Source organism: Limulus polyphemus, unplaced genomic scaffold (genome assembly GCF_000517525.1).
Source record: "Limulus polyphemus unplaced genomic scaffold, Limulus_polyphemus-2.1.2 Scaffold857, whole genome shotgun sequence".
NCBI classification, from domain to species: Eukaryota; Metazoa; Arthropoda; class Merostomata; order Xiphosura; family Limulidae; genus Limulus; species Limulus polyphemus.
This window is the reverse complement of record NW_013666467.1, coordinates 58,089-77,371: the sequence shown is the minus strand read 5'-3', so window position 1 is coordinate 77,371 and position 19,283 is coordinate 58,089. Positions and strand designations below refer to the sequence as shown.

The following is a 19,283-nucleotide window of genomic DNA, read 5'->3' as shown; positions in this document are numbered from 1 at the left end:
CCATCTCATGATTGTTTGTTATCTAGCTAGTTTAAATGAGTCATCTCATGCTTGTTTGTTATCCAGCTAGTTTGACTGTGTCGCCTCATGCTTATTTGTTATCCAGCTAGTTTGACTGTGCCGCCTCATGCTTGTTTGTTATCCAAAAAGTCTCAGAACATAATATCTCAACTCATATAAAGAGAGTATATTCTTGGGAAAGCTCAGAACTTAAGTATTGCCCAAAACGTCTAAGAACATAATATTCTTACCATCATAGTGAGTTGAGCTGAAGAGTAATTACAAGTTTGATAATTTTAAATTTGAAGCCTCTTTCATTAATAATCATTAGATTTCACCACTTCTCTTCAAATTGTAAGATTCAAGAGTATCTCTTTGTTAATGCATGCTTATTTTCAAAATTCAAGTATTAAACTGGTTATCAATTTGCCACACCTGGATAAATATATTGCTTATATCGGGGCTTGACAAATCCTGGGCGACAGGTAGCCTAGAATTTCATTGTGGTACCTAGTGTATTTGACAGTAATTATTATTCTTAGTTCATAGCTGTTTTTGTTATTTTGAAAATCCTGGCTCAACAATCTCTTACATTGGATCAGTGATTGACTTGTGTGCTTATCCATGTTACATACTAAACACGTAATAGACCGACCTCATAACCCTGCTGTGCTTGTTATAGTTTTCATACTATAACTTTTAATACAGTAAATTATTTTCACAAAACTTGGCAGACATTTAGTAAACATTACAAGCCTTTTGTATGTGAAAAATCATATTTTTAATGAAGTATTTTTACTAGAGATTTGTCCACGAATATATATAGTATTTCCAAGTATTAAAGGATTTTTCATGTTAAGATTAAAAATACTCTTTCCTCGCCTCACAAATTTTATTTGTATAATCTCTAAAACTTCCTAAATAAATTTCAAACTTTTTTTTGGGTAAAATTTTGTATTTGTTATTTACACTACCCTAACCTTATAGAAGGTTGATCAAATTGACTGACCTCATAACCACCAAAAAAAAAAAAGAGTAAAATCCAAATCACCCTTTTTATCTTTCTAGAATGACTTCATGGTGTAATATAAGATTAATTTTGGGGCTGGCTCCTAGATGCAAAGCAAATTTGCATGTTGACACAAGTTAAAATATTTCTACTCTTAAAAATAAAAATTATGACTGTGGATAAAAGTCAAAGTTAGGGTTAACAGTTTAGATTTTACTATTTTATTAAAAAACAAAATTCCAAACCTGCAAATTTCTGTTGTGTTATATTTTACAGTTCATGTGAGAGAAAAAATCATATAGATTTTTTTAAAATTTAACGTTGGTATTAACCTTTATAAAAAAAAACATGAGATATTGCTGGCTATAAGGGTATCTTAAAAGTTTTTGGTTTATGCACCAAAAGCTGGTGAAATATTGGAAAATATGCCTACAATTTCCATAGAAAAATATTTATATAATGAGATGTTAAATGTAGAGTCAAAGGGCAACAAGTCAGAGAAGTGGGTCTTAAATGTTCTTGGTAAAAGCATAAAAACTCACACAACAAAACATATACGACAGCAACAGGTTCTGAAACCATACTCCAAACCAATCAGGATCAGTGCCCTCAGCTGCAAAGTGGAGGTTATTTTTGCTAGTATGTTGTTAACAGAATGAATCCAGTGCTAGGTGGGTTTTGTAGTATGAAACATTTTTTTCTTTATTGAACACTGTTATAGAGGACAATGCTAAATTCTGTTTGATGGGTATTGACTTAAGTAAACACATACCTTGGACACACAAGATATTACTACAGTGCCACTGGTAAAAGTAGGGTTAACTGTGCTTAGAGTTCTTCCAGGACTAGACACATAAGACACTGTTTCTGGAACTGTCTTCTGTGATACAGTGGGGCTAGACACCACCATTGTCTGGACGCTTCCATTCTGACTTGGAACAGCAGTCCTTAATGTCATGGTTGAATTGGTTACTGGTCGAAGCAATCCTGGTACAACTACAAGAAACAATCTATCATCAACTTTTACAGAATGAACTATAGAGGAATCCTACAAAACAGAATATAACAAGAAAACTTACAGATAATATAACTTAAAATAAATGTTTAAAGCATTTAAGTCCTTTATGCTAATTTTTCTCCAATTTTAATTTCAAATTTTTTTATTAAATTAAATTACAAATCCTGTATACATTCTGGACATTAATAAATTTCTTGGCAAATTATATATATATCTATGGCAAAATGGATGCTACTCAAATTAAAATATTTTTTTTACATGTCCTAGTAATGGCTGGAGAGAGAGAGAGAGACTGAAAAATATAGAAATTTGAAAGTCAAACCAGATCAGCAGCAATGAAGCTTAAGGTAATATAAAAAAAGTAGCTGGATACAAACAATGATGAGATGGCACAGTCAAACTAGCTGGATAACAAACAAGCATGAGGCGGCACAGTCAAACTAGCTGGATAACAAACAAGCATGAGGCGGCACAGTCAAACTAGCTGGATAACAAACAAGCATGAGGCGGCACAGTCAAACTATCTGGATAACAAACAAGCATGAGGCAGCACAGTCAAACTAGCTGGATAACAAACAAGCATGAGGTGGCACAGTCACACTAGCTGGATAACAAACAAGCATGAGGCGGCACAGTCACACTAGCTGGATAACAAACAAGCATGAGGTGGCACAGTCACACTAGCTGTATATTCCTGGGAAAGCTCAGAACTTAAGTATTGCCCGTGTCAGAACATAATATCTCAACTCGTATAGAGAAAGCTGTCTTTCCTTTAATCTGTCAGCTCAAAAGTAAAGAAAGCTAGTACATATAGCTCTTGTGTGGCTTTGCACACATTTCAAAAACAAAGGAATATTCAAGTTATTTACTTGTTTAACAGGTAGATTGTCTTAAGGTAGAAAGGGTTTTTTTTTGGACAATATAAAAACTTTTGAATATTTTGATTTTATTAACTAATTCATTATTTGTCATTAAAGGTTGTCTGTGATGAATTTTGTATTTCCAGTTATACCACTTGATATTACCTACATATACATACAAGTCGTATTTGCTGTAGGGCTTGTTTTTATGGCAAAAAATAAGCTCTTTAGTTACTTTGAATTTGGATTTTATCATAAAGTAATAACAAAATATAAATTCTTGGCAAAATTTTGAGTGATAAAGAAATTGTATATCATTTGTATATAAGCATTGTATATCATTAATTCAAATGCGAGTACTCTTAATAAAACTTTGTGTCTGCTTCATCTTTTCACTTAAGAGGAAAGGAATAAGTTAGAATTATAATCCAGTATTTTTCTTCTTCTTCTTCAGTCATTATCTTTCCTTAGTGTGGCAGTGGCCTCAATTTGAATTTCGTTCCACTGTTCTCTATCCTGCAGCTGTCTGACCATGTCACTTCTAAATTTTTAATAGTTTACAAACCTATATCTGTCTTATTTTACTCTTTCTCTTTACGTATCAATAGGCTGCAGTGGTGTTGCCTTCTGTCCTCATCTATTTGTTATCATCTAGGTAATATGTCTTGATTCCCCCCAGTAATGTTTTTTGGGGGGGAGGCTGGGTGTGGCCTAATGGTTAGCTTGTCAGACTCTAAATTTGAGGGTCTGTGGTTTGCATCCTGTTGCTGCAAGATGCTCTCTCCACTTTGAGGTTGCGTGTCTATTCAATTAGAGTAGTCCAAAAGTTGGTGGCTGTCTTCCTTCTAGTCTATCAGTTCAGAATAAAGGATGGATAGCTCTTGTATTGCTTTGCATAAATTTCTAAAACAAAAGTTTTTTTCTGTTACCATCTTTAACTTCCGTTCTGTCCATGATCCAGTCATATCTTTTTCTATCCAGCCTTCTTATTCCTAGCATTTTTTTTTATATCACTTTGAGTTATCTATAACTTTGCCATCATTCCCTTTGTAAATCCACAATTGTCATTGCTGGTATTATACTTTGGTTCAAAGATGTGTTGGCTATTTTTTTCACATAAAATAAACTATGATGTTCTAAATGCTCTCCAGCTAGATTTTATTCTTCTTCTACAGTTATCATTTCCTTCTTACAATATCCACTAACATTATTTTTATTAGCGACATTCTTTGTCAATCCATTTGTACTAATTATGATGTTTTTAGTTCTTGTTAACTGCTATTTTAAGTAAAACTGATTTAAATATTTTCACCTGCAATAGTATGTCATACAGGGCTGTGTGCATGAATTGTACTTATACATGCATTTTCTGTTTTCACAGCACTGTCACAGCATGCTTCGATCTTATGTGTGGTTGGATCCACAGTTACATAGAGAATTTAACTGGTAGTTCTCGTCTGATTGTTGACACATGTCTCCATGGCACTTTCTACGCTGTCTGCCAAGCTATTTTTTATGTTTTTGCCTTCAGACACAAGGAATTGATTGAGATGAAAAATGGTATTGTAAAAATTATTGTGGTCATGATTTTTTTTTTTATTCTCTTACAGAGAGTAATGTAAGAACATCATTATCATTGTTTAATGATCCAATTTATTTTTCTGGCAGTGGTTACTTATGTTAATGGTGAAAAATCATGTTCTTCAAGTAGTCCTTATGTTTATATTACCTTTTAACTCGTTCGTTTATACACCTTTCTTTATATAATGTTTTTAGAGGAATTTATTTGTTATTTATGGACTTTGTAAACTTATATATATTGTGAGTGATCATAATTCAATTACACATTTCTTTTGAAACATTAAATTTTTACTGTTTTAACCGTTTGCACCACTAGACAGTAATGTACTGTCTGTCAGTCAGTCAGTAGACACTAAAATGATGTCACATAAGGAATGCTTAACATTGCAATTTGTACTGTTGCGACAGTAAAATGTGCACCTGCCATGAATCACAAGAAGAATTATTCATTCTGTAAGCTACAACAAAGCAGCACATACAAACTTCTAAAGCAAGAAATAAAATATTTGTTACTCTTAATTTTGATTTTAGTACTGCAGAAGTACTTCTAGTTTATGTACCTTAATACAATTCTCTAACTTCTGGGATTTTTTTTTAAGTTACATTTTTGTCGTGGGATAAGCAAGCTCATTTTGCTGATTTATAGCAAGTAAAACAATCAGTCACCCAGTTGTAAGATTATTAAAAGCTTAATTCATTGTTTCATTATAAAAGTCTGCTGAAGAACAATACTTTTAATAATTTTCTTAACATTGTTATTAGGGTTGAAATACCTGCGAGGTTTGAATCTAGAAAGAATCGTCACTTGTCGCCTAAACCCCCTAAAAGTCTGTATGTCAGCAGTTGTGAGAAACTTTGCGAATGTTGCAAGGAACTACCAGCTTGTTTACTGTTATACTATCATTGAAAGAAACAACCGAAGTCTCATCCCTGTAGCTGCCAGTCAGGTATCTGGAATCACACAATCAGTTTCTTTTTCCAAGATGGAAACGTTTTTTCCATTTGACCCATATTTATTGAAGAGGTATGGATACACTTAGTTTATCATTGCATTTTGGGTAAATATTTCAGAATAAGAAAACTTGTGTATGTATTTTGTTAATGTTTCAATTCTGTATAGATTTTTAGATAATGAGAATTTAGTTACTTTATTAGTAATGGAATGAATTTTATTAATTTTTGAAAAATATATACTAGCTTTAAACATACTCTTTAAGTATTATATATTTATATTTTAGTATTATTGTAAAATTATTTGAACATAAGTTAAAATCTGCTTTGTTGAACATTGTGTTCAGTCATGAAATCTGAATACATTAGTTTTCACGTAACTCATCCCTACTAGTGTTGGAAATTGAGTCTGTACTATATTAGATACTACAAATAATACACAGATTTTTCTTCTACATTTGGGTTCAACAGATAAGTATTGACAACTACCTTTGAGCCCAACTCGATTACTTGGTCCTAAACATATAAAATGTCACAGTAAGACATATTTTGAAAGATTAAATATTATACAGTATAATTTTTAAGGATTAACGATGAAACTAAATTGTTTAAAAAGGGGGGCATCAGACATAAATAACAAATTCTTTTTCTACAGATAAATAACTTGGAAAATGTGATGTAAATCACTAAGGGTAGTAAAGGACAAAACAGACTAGATGTGGAAACTAAATGTGTATGATAAAGTAGTCAGTTAAAATGTTAAAGCATTTTGGTCATTCTAACATATTAATCCTTGGTCATTTATAAGATTAGATGAAGTAACTTAACTTTTAAACAGTAAACAAAACTGTACTCATGATTTCAAATTTCACGAATCATATAACAGTATCCTATGTTATCAACAATGACCTATAAAATTTGAGATGAAAACAAAATATTATCACTTATTGTTCTTCATTCCTCAGAAACTTCTGCATACACATTTAAAATATCTGTGTGTATCCAATTATTAGACTTAAGATTTCAATTTAGATATATATATATAACAATTTTTATTCCCTGTGATGTATGAATTACAGGTCCAGAAAATGGATTACTTCCTTATTTCGGGTGTATGATGGTCAGGTTGAGGAAAATCAGTCTGAACATGAGGTAAGAGATTATAATTTCAGCAGACAGTCATTTGTTTTATTTTATAAAATATTTTTCCTTAGATGAATCATTCATGAGATTAAAAGTACATTTTCCAAAGTGGATAAAAATATCACAGTGCAAAGACAACAGTTTGGAATTTGTTTAAAGCTTAAATCACTTTAATACACGGTTTAACAGTTCTTAGTGTCTATTTGTTAGACTTTTCATAGTCAATTGTGTATTTTCTTTTATTTAGGAAGAAGATGACTTTCTTACAGAAAATATTAGTCCTTCAAGCACAGCTGTGGGTGTGACACCTTCCAGTCTTTCAGAACTCATGTCCTATGGCATTTCGCCTGGTTTCAAACAAATTTTATCTCCTAAACAAAGAATATCCTGAACATACTATTATATTAATGTACAATGCAGATATTGTAAGTAAAAAGATAATTTTCATTTATTTGAATTGAATCTTTTTTTTTTTATATCAACTTGTATTAAGTGGCTGACTATCTTGGCAAAAGTCTGAGCTAGATCCAAGAGGCATTGTACATGACATATGAAAATGACTTCTTGTGAGCATTGTGTGTGTTACTGATTCAGAACTTTTATAACAATGGGTTTTTAACTTCCACTATGACTCAGTTTTGAATTCAGATTAATCCACATTGTCTGTGAAAACTTGCATTCCGTAAGATCTACAGGTTTTTCTCGGTATTCACAAATATATATAGCTGCATAAATGGACAAAGTCTGTTGGAGTTGTATGTGTGTGTTTCACTAGAATAGTTATTTTATAAACATGCTGTGTATTTGTTATAATTATGCTAATCACTGAGAGAGAGAAAAAAAAAGGTTTATTGGTGTAAAAGTTTAGTATATGAGATGCTTATATATAAGTTAAAGAATCGTTTAAAATTCTGCACATAATTTTTAACAGGAATAGGGCAAATATGTGTTTATATATAAATCATTAAATTTCTAAGTAGACTGAAAATATTGAGTACTAAACAAGATTCCTCAATTGTCCAGGTATGGAAGTTTTGTGGTACTACAACAGAAACCAATGGTTTGAGAGTTAACCCTTTCTTCAGTCATATCACGCAATTCATGTTCAGAGCCAGAATTATATTCAGCTTACTTATATTCAATTGCTTCTTCAAGTGTGAAAACACTGAAGCAATTTGATTCCACTTTTGGTCTGTTTTCTCTTAAAAATTAAACGTTTTTGAATAGCAACATTATGTGGTCACCATATGATGACGGGTGTGGCTAAAAGAAGTTAAATCATCAGCACAGTGGAAGAAACTTGTTCAGTTTCATAACCTGCACTAACTTACACACTTCTTCTTAGTACTTATGCTTGCATATATGATGATGAATGAATTATATCTGCTGTACTTGTGTTTAAATATTAACCCTTTCTGCACCAGTGAGTCATTGATTTCCTTTGATTTTTTTCGTTCCTACAATGAAAGTACTTAAGCAAATTGTACAAAACTTATGAATTAGCAACTAATTTTGTCTTTAAAAATGCTTCACCCAATTTAAGTTTTGTTCAGACACTCTTTTGCAACAACACAAAAAATACTTTCCTTTTACTTTTCTATCATTGACCATTTCGTTCAATGCTATACATAAAATCAGTTTGAACTTGACTGACATTCATTAACATATTTATTTGGTCAGTACTTTTGGTTATAAATCTTGTAAAACATGGCAAAAACTGGCCTTTCACCATTACCTTTATGAAGCTAGGTAACAGTATTTTTTGTCAAGATCATCTTGTATCTAAATAAGCTCTTATTTGTGGGCACTGTTTGAAATCGAATATAATTAATAAATAAGAATTTTATTTTTGAAAGGTTAATTCTTCCCTTACTTGCCAAATTAACAAAGCTTATCTGATGTCTTTTCATAGAAAGTTTCATAGCTTTAAGGCAAAATGAATGTCTAAAGAAACTGAAAAAAAATTCATAGATCAGTAATTTGTTCTTTTGTTTACCTCTGCAAAGTCACTAATGCACATGCTCAAGTAATAAAAGAATATTAAAAGAGTAATATTTTCTACATTAAAAACTATGCATGTTCAAGTGAATAGAAAATGACTCCATGAAACTGATAAATACAATTAAGGTCAGCACAAGTATTTCCAATGCCATCTAGTGAGCACTGATTGTAATACACGATAACATGCGAACAAATTTGGTCAAATAATTAATACGATGAGAAATGGTTTACTTGAATTAACTCGAAAAATATTATTTGAAGCATAGAGGGTGCCTAAGATATTTCAGACAAATCACAGAAAGGGTTAAATGAATATCAAAAGTTTTCAGAAAAATTATAACCGCATACCTTAAGACTGTAAGTACTCGGTCAGTTTAGTTATCCTTTTAACCATTGCAAAATAAATCTAAATTCTTCTTTTCCCTTTCTAGGATGACTGCAGATTGTAACAGAAAATTATAATGGTCTTAAACAGCCCCTCATGCTTTTAACAGTTTATCTCCGTTTTGATTTTATTTTATTATTTTTTAAATGTATCTCCCTACTAAACAGGTCTACCAAAACACGAAATCCCCAAGAGGGTGAATAGCTGAAGTTATGGTAAACAAAATATTGAATTACATAATGCATATGCAGCTTCGATGCATACCTGAGAAATATTTTTATTATTTTTTTGTAAATCCGTGTTTCCTTATCTAACCTAATAAGTTATTACTTTTATATTTTAATTACTTTTATAACAATGAATTAACAAATTATACATGAAAAACAAGACATTCAGTTCTCACACGTGAGTGTTTTTTTTTTAGTACATGAAGTCTCAACAAAAGTTAACCCGATTTTTTGATACAGTTGTTAATCTTTTAATGAATTATTATTTATTTCAAATATTCAATTTAGAACACAAAAAATACAATGTCCTACAACTATTTTAATTTAACTGGCTTTCTAAATAAGCTATACATTTGTTAAAACAATTCCCTTACTATGTTCAAGGTGAACTTAGCAATAGCAATTTTGAATCTCTAGGCTGAATAATTCAAAAGCATTCATCACAGCAAGCAAGCATTATACATAATTCAGTAAATTATAATCTTGACTATATTTTTTGGTTATAAATTAAAAATGTCAGATTTACTGACATTTTTTGAAAAATAGTATGTTATTGACAGAAGGGTGTGGCATGTGGGTTTCTATTTTATCTCGCTCTAAATCAAGATGATTGGAGGTTATAAATTTAGATTACATCCGACAATATCTAAGCTATAAGTCTGTAATTTGTATTAAAATTAAGGGATAAAAAGAATGTTTAAATAGGGAATTTGGAGTGAGCAAGTTTCACATGATAGAAGTGAAAATTGAGAGTTTAAATATTTTCTTTCTAAGTTAGAAAATTACAACTTATAAAATTTGACTTATTAACTACATTTTGGTGCCAAGTTTATTAACATAAATTGATAGCTTAACTATAATACCAAATGTTTTCAGTAAAACTTTATATATAAACTTTTTAGTAAAAGTAGTTATAGACCTATTAGGCTTAAATCAGTAGTGGGAAAGGTTTTTGAAAGTCTGCTAAAAAATGCTTTGCAAAGTTTAAAATTTTGTTGGACAGTCAGAACAGGTCCACTAGAGCAAAATCTTGCCTAACTAATCTTTTGACACTTTTTGAAGATGTTACTGGTTATGTAAATAAAGGCACAAGTGTGGATCTAGATACTTAGAAAACATTTAACAAGATGCTATATTAAAAGTTTGTTAAAAAGTTAATTCTGCAGATGTGGGGGATAGGTTAGCTTATTTGATAGAAAACTGGTTGGATGGAAGAAAGCAGGTGATTTTTATAAATAGAGTTCAGTTAAACTGGATTAATGTTACAATTGCAGTACCTCAGGGCTCAGTCTTAGGACCTTTGCCATTTTTGATTTACATCAATGACATAGATGAAGGAATAGTCAATAAATTACTTAAATTTGCAGATGATATTAAGGTGAAACAGATGAAAGAATTGTCAATAGATTATTTAAAGTTTTGAGTGTTGCTGGCTGCAAGGATGTTGCTATTGCTTTACATCGTTTAGTGAGTTGGGTTAATAAATTGCAGATTGCAGTGGGATATCACAGTTTGGATTATAAGTGTAATTTTTGATGGGAATAACTTTAACAAGATAATGTAAGAAAAAGATCTTGGTTTCTGGTTCATTAGTCTCTCAAGCCATCTAAGTAATGTACTGTTGCTAGTGGCGGGGCAAATAGGAGCTTAGATTATATCTATTCAAATCTAGAGGTTATTCTATAGGTCACATTTGAAATAATGTGTTCAGTCTTAGGCTCCTTACCCTAGAAAACGCATTGAATTGTTGGAAAGGGTTCAGAGGAGTACTACTAGGATGATACGTGGGGTGGAAAGGTTGTCATACAAGGATAAGTGAAGATACGTGAATTTGTTTTCTCTTGGAAAAAGAAGAGTTAGAGGGTATCTGATTGAAGTGTTTAAGATTGTTAAGGGAACTTGTAGTGTTGATGCATCAGCTTTTTGTTTTTAATGGTGAGGTGAGAAAGATAAGATTAGGGAACACAAGTATAAATTTGTGGGGTAGTTGGCCTTGGTAATGGGCTCCATCAGGTGGGGTAGATACTGTTTAAGAGAAAGTTTAATAAATATTTTAATTATAAGAATTGGTTTGATATTTTTTTTTGAGTCGTTTAATTTAATGAATAGGGTGGCCTAAATGGACCAAAAGGTCTCTTGTTGACATTCACACACACGCAAACATATATATATATATATATATATATATGTATATTAACCCAGAGAGAAACATTATCCATGTCATCTATTCTTGTATTAACTGATAGCCACAAAGCTGATGTTATAGATATATATAAGCACAAAATCAAGTTAGTTGATTTATTTAAGTTTCAGAATAAATATATTTAATCGTTTCATTGTTAAGGTGGGGTGGAAACCCCCAACCCATGTGCAAAAGTTATTTTTCTTTTGTTTTTTACTCTATGAGATCATATTATAGCATGCAAAAGTAAAGAATAAACACCAAAAAGTCGTACAATGACCTCCATGTAGGCCTGGTGGAGTGAGGAGGGGAGACAGCTGGGTGACCCTCACTGACCACAAGATAAGACAGAAGTACGAGCAGGACTAATTTTTTTCCAGATGTTGTATCACGCTCCTATCTTATCTCATGTACTTGCACAGTGTTGATCATGAATAACACGACTCTATTGTACAAATATTACACATAGCACACTAATATTAATAACTACTACCAGGGCAGAAAATTCATGGCAGCAATTGCCACTGTATTTTTTAAAATGCCCATCGTGCCCTCATGATCTAAATTTGTATTGCGTACCACAGTAAAGAGAAAAGTATTGGGGATCACAAACACTGGACTTAAAACCTACAGAAATTACCTTGTGACAAATAATATATCACATAAAACGCATGTAATGGAGGGAGTGAAGTTTCACTTTGATCGTCAGTAAAACATTCATACAGTTTGTTGAGTTACACCATACCACAGGCTCTAAATAGTAGTAAACAATTCAAATCAGCACTCAAACAACAAATCCACGGAGCTTACACAAAGATCCACAGTGACAGCAGTACACGACGATCAAAGTCAGCACATACATACGCTGGTCAGATTGAAATACGCAACTGTAAATACTCCTTTCCTTAAACATGCCAAAAAAGGAATGAGTTAAGAGGGAGAATGCTGTGAAACTTTTTTCTGTGGTGGCCAAATGCAAGAAATTGGAACATTTTGTTTTAATTAGTAAATATGTAGATTACATACTGATTTTTAGCTGTGGCTCATAGAATGGCTGAGTTTTTTTTTTCCAAGTACAAACTTTTAGCACACAGCTCCGTCATCCCTTGACTGATTCAATATCTAATTACAGTTAACGACTCAGCAGGTCAAACCCTTTCGATTGATGTATTTGATCATGCCCAAGGTCTCTCAGATTAATTTACTCTAATCCTGCCAAAAAGAATTTCAAAATGAAGGTATGCTGGTAGAGATCCTGATGAGTAATAAAATCCAACTGGGTATACGTCATTCGGGGCCAGGAGGGGACAAACACTAGGAATCATATTAAGGTCAGAGGCATTTTGGATCAGCATGATATATATATTTTTTTATCTTAAAGTTGATGTACTGTTACATTATAAGTCTCATTGTTTAAAGTTAATACTTACCTACACTTGATAAACATAATCTGGAAGGATAGGCCAGCTTCACAAGCCACCAGTCAAAAATATTAATGCCATATTTACTAAACTAATTGGGAAACTAGTTTCTATTCCGTTAACGTTAATGTGTACTGTGGCCTTAGTGCTCTTCATTGAATTTTTTGTGGCTTTGGTACCCTAGCCGTTCGCCTTGGTGCCCTTGAAAATAAGAGAAAATCCAAAGCCAAATGACCTTTCCCTAGAGTTGTTGAATTTCCTGGCATGTACTACTGTATAGATGGCTAATATTTACACTATATACATTTTCTCCCCGCTATGTACAGTCATCAGGGGCGACATCTATGGGTCACTGGTACATCCAAATATCATCTGGGATTTGAAATGATGGGAAAAACCTAAAATATCATACGATGCATAGAGCAGTGATATAGGGTTAAATAAGTTGCTTTCAAGATGAACAGTTGATTCCTGGTATTAACTAAGAATTTATATATTAGACAGCTACTTAGACTTTTGAAGAAACAAATAGTAACGCAAGTTATAAAATAAAAGACTTAAACGATAATACAACAAACCATTTTAAGTACATCCAGGGCTGTAGTGTTAAGTTGTTGGGCAACTACACAGGAAGGTCAACTATGCTGCTTCAAGACAGCAACTGGAGCGACCACATATAAGAAACAGACTTCATGCATCCACTTTGAAGCATAAAGACCTGTATTCCTCATAAATGCATCAAGATTTCAGGTCTGTACCACTGAACAATGGATTCATATTTGGAGGTTCAGCATAAAATCGTGGAATATGACTATTTTAGTACAGATCTGTTATGTTATGAGAATACATCAATATGAATACATGTACAGATTTTACTACATGTCCATGAAGTATATTTTCTGCTTGTACAGATATTCCTCAATGCTAACAAACCAGACTATTGTACTGTCAGGTTTATTAGGGACTATTTTAAGCAAGAAATCATGGTCAGCTAGAAACTGTGATGCAAGTCCCATAGAACACTCCTGAGATCCCCTTGAATGCCTTATATGTCAACACTACAAAGCTTGGTGTTACACTGAATGATGACTGGAACAGCATTCCCGATAATTCCATCTGCCAAACATTAAGTAATGTACCTCACAGACACAGACCAATTAATATCTCTGGGCCCATAGTCATTACAATCTCTTATACTAATTGTGGTTAAGTTAGACTACGTACCTCACAGACGCAGACCAATTAATATCTCTGGGCCCATACTCATTACAATCTCTTATACCAATTGTCATTGAGTTAGACAATGACCACTTTAGATTTGAGTTTACGTTCCATGGGTTGTAGTTAGCAAAATATTGTCAATGAAATTTCATCATTAACTGTTTTCAGTGATGGAGCACTGTAAATTACAAGGGTTTTGTAGAAGATGATTTAAATCCCCACTGCACTTTAAACTAGTTATGGTAGTAATATATGTCTGTGGGAATACCCTTGAAACTAAGTTTAGTGACTGTTTACTTGAAGTCCCCATTTTGTGTTTAAAAGACGTTCTAAATGTCATTTAAAGATCATAATTGACATACTACCCTGGTCAATTGTTTAATGGTTTGTTGAATCTAAAAACATTAATGTTTATTAAAAACTTCTGAATGATGTTTAAATGGAATGTTTTTTTTTTTATTTAGCTATGATCTTTATACGATTTCAAAATAAATATATTTTTAACTTAGGGATGGCAATAAAACTAATAAAACCCAAAAAATAACATTAATTTTATTGCCAAAAATCTTTTACTATACATTGTCAACTGTGGTTTTCCTTTTGACAAAAAAAATCAGTTATAATTTTCAGACAAGTGGAAAAACGTTGACACATACTCTTCACTTCATTACTAATTTTAAATATAGCAGGAAGCCCAGCATACAAGGAAAAAGTATCCAAGTCAGGCTGTGAGCTATTTAGTCAGTTCAATCTTCACTTAATTACCAAAGTTAACCCTATCAGGCAACCAAGAATATTGGGAGTACGTATCAAAGTCAGGCTGTGGGCTATTTAGTCATTTTCAGTGTTATACCTATCAGGTAGCCGTGCGTACTGAGAATAAGTATCCAAGTTAGGCCATGAGCTGTTAAGACATTTCAGCATATATGTGGATATTTGCAAATGAAAAGCAAGTTAAACTTGCTGACAAAAACAAAAAAAAAATGTTTGGTCATTGTTTGTGATCAGCAGGATTTTAAAACATAAATCAGTATTAAATTTTGCACAGAAAGTTTTCATCATGAATTTCTTTTTTTAAAAACTGATCATACAACAAGATATTACATGACAGCAGACTGTGGAACAAGGTGGTGAATTGCAAGCTGATGAAAAAAAACACTTACTAACTATACAAAATATATTCAAGGTTATTTATCAGACTACATTCACAAAACTATATATAAAATAAGTAAAACCTTAAAAAACAAAACAAAAACTATTCACATTACAAAATTATTTGTGTTACTGTTTTGTGAATAAATACCATCTAATTTACACTAATCGTGTACCCAAACGAGACACTCCCATAATGCCTTCAGTTCTAAAAAAATGAATTTATAAACATTACTTGGCATTTTAAAAAGTACAGGGTAATACATATAGTGTGCAGAAGAAATTCATACTATTTCTTAAAATAATGGATGTTTCACTTAAATGGGTATAACTTTTATTAGCAGAAAACATCATAATCAAATATCACTCTGTTCACTGTTACGTGGTGCAAACTGAACAAACAGGTTTTAATAAATGTTTCCATTATAATACACCAAATAAGTCTGAAAAAGAAAAATGTATTATGTAATGTTTTCACTCTCACATCAAGAGTGCACTGGAATGAATGATCCTATAATTACTAAGTTGTTGTATTACTGGGTTGCTTTGAAAGGAAGATAAACGCTGGGTTACTGAAAGGACCGATACGATTATGAACATCCACAGCTCGTACAGCAAAATGATACTTGTGCCCTTCCACAAACTGGGTTAAAGTGCAGGCCATAGGCAGTGGTAAAGCTTTTACGTCCCCAACTTTCTTCCACGTACTTGTAGCAGGTGGACCTGTGCCTTCCTGATAAGCATACAGTTGGTAGGTGGCAACTGTGGGGTGGGAGGCATTCAGAGTCATGTTCCATGACAGAACAATTCCTAAAAACCACAAACAAAACAATCTGCATTAAGATTATCAGATTTAACATTTATGTTTTCATTCTAGAATAAAAGAGGCGTAATGTATATCTATTTCCTAATTCTTTATGGTAATTGCAAAATCGGTCAAATCTACCGAACCCGTTACAGATATTAAATACTGAAAAATAACAGATGAAATACAAAATTCTTTCTTAAGAAACATTTCATAACTATCTGGACATTATAGAGATTTCACATGTGAAATTTGAAAATTTTCTGAAAATTATCACGAAAACAAAATGTTATGAAATTAAGGAAAATGATAAATCACACAATAAAAGCTTTCTCAATGGGTTTTTCCATGAATGGAAACCCAGTGGTATATTGCTTGTAACACAAACTTATAAGAAAATCATAATAATCAGGAAAAATAATAATATTGTCACTGCATACTTGTTTGTTTGTTTTGAATTTCGCGCAAAGCTACACGAGGGCTATCTGCACTAGCCATCCCTAATTTAGCAGTGTAAGACTAGAGGGAAGGTAGCCAGTCATCATTAACTCTTGGGCTACTCTTTTACCAATGAATAGTGGGATTGACCATCACTTTTATAATGCTCCCATGGCTGAAAGGGCGAGCGTGATGGGGATTCAAATCCGCGACCCTCAGATTGCGAGTCGAGCTCCCTAACCACCTGGCCATGCCGGGCCTCACTGCAAACTAAAGCTTTCACAAAATAAATTCTTTAACACCAGAGACTCAAACAAGTAAGAAATAAAAGACGTGGATGATTAATAAAAACTTAATTCAAGAAGAATTACTTGTGTAGACTGAATAAAGTGTATTGAAAGTTCTACTTGATCCTTATCACATGAACAGATCTAGGTTAGCCTTCACCAAGTCACATATCCTGATATAATTAATATAATTTACAATACACAGTAATAATGTTATTCAATGACACAACCGTTATCTTGTTAGGTATGAGTATTCTATGTAATGTTTACAATTGTGGTTTGTGAATTTTTCAATAAAGATAAATTTCTACTCTTCAGACTTAAAGCATAGATCAAATTTCAATGATAATCAGGGAACGTTCAGAAATTCTTAACATCATAAAATTGGTTCTCTAAAAATTTCATATTTGTCAAAATCCATTTGAATCCTGTGTTGGGTATGTATCAGGTAGGGTTTGATAAATGATTGGCGCACTTGTGAATATTCACATTCATTCAAGGCTATAAAAAAACCAACAACACTCAGCTGACTGGGTTATGATTCCTGATGTGTGTCACAGCTGGTAACTGTCATACTGATAGTTTGCCAGTTTTATTGAGGATGCTTGAAAGTACTTAACCTTTATTAGGGAATGTGTGTGTTCTATTAATACTTCTATATTATCAGTGTTTTTTGTCATAATTTCCAAGTTGCATTACTGAGACATTACTACTGGAAATTGATTACACTTTTTCTCATTAAGTAATTAGCAGTCCTAGAAACATACATACCATTCATTACTCTAGAAGCCTTTAGAGCAGGCTTAGGTGGAAGATCTTTACTGTCTGAGGCTGGTATTCCAGGAAGTGGAGCTGGATGCTGAAAATCAAGATATTTTGAGTTTAAAAATAACACACACAACTAATACTGACAGTATGAAAATAAAGAAATATATCTGAAGTTTACAATTTGATGAAAAGTGGTGTACGAAGAAGGGAGAAATATGCAACCTCTACCACTAGGTGGCTCTCAACTTATATAAAGAGAGTATATTTCTGGGAAAACTTGGAACTTAAGTATTGCTCAAAAATAGTCATCACCACCCACCGCCAACTCTTGGGCTACTCTTTTATTCGAATCCCCGTCACACCAAACATGCTCGCCCTTTCAGCCGTGGGGGCGTTATAATGTGACGGTCAATCCCACTATTCGTTGGCCCGCGACCCGCAGACTGCGAGTCGAGCACCCTAGCCACCTGGCCATGCCGGGCCAAATTTAATGTGTATAAATAAGCCAGAATCTTTAAAACAAAGTTATATTTCTCAAACATATAATTTTATTTACTTCCAGGATTCTCTCACTATTAGTATTTCTTGTTTTCAACCTGTAATTTTGTCTCTCTGGTATGATATTAATGAAATCCAATACTGACACATGATTATACAAAATACTATCTCTAATTCTTAAACAAGGTTGATTTTTAATAACTGAGATCTCTCTGAAAACATTTTTTTTCTGAAAGTTTTCAATTGCTATTCTAATGGTTCATAAATACATTTAACTCTGAGAATAAAAAATCAGTTGTATCCAATGACGATCCACATCATCTTACTTTTAGGTTTTACTATGATTTTAGTATTTTCATTTCAGTACATTTGCATCTGTATAGTTTCCTAATTCGTAACTTCATCCATATTTCCAGCGTGAAATAAGAGCAAAAATTTGTTTCATTTACACTGTTATGATTAAACTAGATCCATCTATAGTATCTTGTGACCAATAATCAGGCCTAGAGGGGATATGAGAAAAGCTAGACCTTGACCACCCGTATTATATATAGCCCAGAATCCTGGCAGAGAAAGAAAAATATAAAACATAAGATACATGTTTTTTTGAGAAACAATAATAGTTCTCATTGTTATTTTTCCGGCCTATTTTTCTAAGGGTACACTAATGAGAAGGGTGTATATCATTTCGTGCATAATCCAATTAAATAAAATTAAGACATTTTGGAAGGCGTCTGTACGAAATTTGTTATTAAATGCAAAACACTTTCAAAATGACTGGTCCAACGTTTTGGTTTAAAACGATACCTAATGATATGTTTGACATAAAAAAATTGCTTTCTCGAGAATAGGTCAAAAATATTTGAAAATTATTATTCATTTCGACGCAGATCCGCCTTTGTGAGTTCTGACTCAAACTACTCATCAAATTATTTATTCGACGCAGATCCGCCTTTGTGAGTTCTGACTCAAACTACTCATCAAATTATTTATTCGACGCAGATCCGCCTTTGTGAGTTCTGACTCAAACTACTCATCAAATTATTTATTCGACGCAGATCCTCCTTTGTGAGTTCTGACTCAAACTTCTCATCAAATTATTTATTCGACGCAGATCCGCCTTTGCGAGTTCTGACTCAAACTACTCATCAAATTATTTATTCGACGCAGATCCGCCTTTGTGAGTTCTGACTCAAACTACTCATCAAATTATTTATTCGACGCAGATCCGCCTTTGTGAGTTCTGACTCAAACTACTCCTCAAATTATTTATTCGACGCAGATCCGCCTTTGTGAGTTCTGACTCAAACTACTCATCAAATTATTTATTCGACGC

The 19,283-nt window shown here is 32.6% G+C and overlaps 2 protein-coding genes across 2 annotated transcripts in view; one reads left to right on the top strand and one right to left on the bottom strand.

Annotated features, from left to right (window-relative positions):
* Positions 1-7,013, top strand: part of LOC106460898 (RNA polymerase I-specific transcription initiation factor RRN3-like) — a 22,620-nt gene extending 15,607 nt beyond the window's left edge. Inside the window, exons 8-11 of the mRNA XM_013920655.1 lie at positions 4,269-4,447; positions 5,231-5,492; positions 6,499-6,571; positions 6,810-7,013. Coding sequence (XP_013776109.1) covers positions 4,269-4,447; positions 5,231-5,492; positions 6,499-6,571; positions 6,810-6,953 — 658 coding nt within the window. The 3' untranslated portion in view covers positions 6,954-7,013. The remainder of the gene's footprint in view (positions 1-4,268; positions 4,448-5,230; positions 5,493-6,498; positions 6,572-6,809) is intronic.
* LOC106460890 (mucin-12-like) overlaps positions 1,736-19,283 on the bottom strand; it is a 39,345-nt gene continuing 21,797 nt past the window's right edge. The window contains exon 10 of the mRNA XM_022387700.1: positions 1,736-2,005. Coding sequence (XP_022243408.1) covers positions 1,740-2,005 — 266 coding nt within the window. The 3' untranslated portion in view covers positions 1,736-1,739. The remainder of the gene's footprint in view (positions 2,006-19,283) is intronic.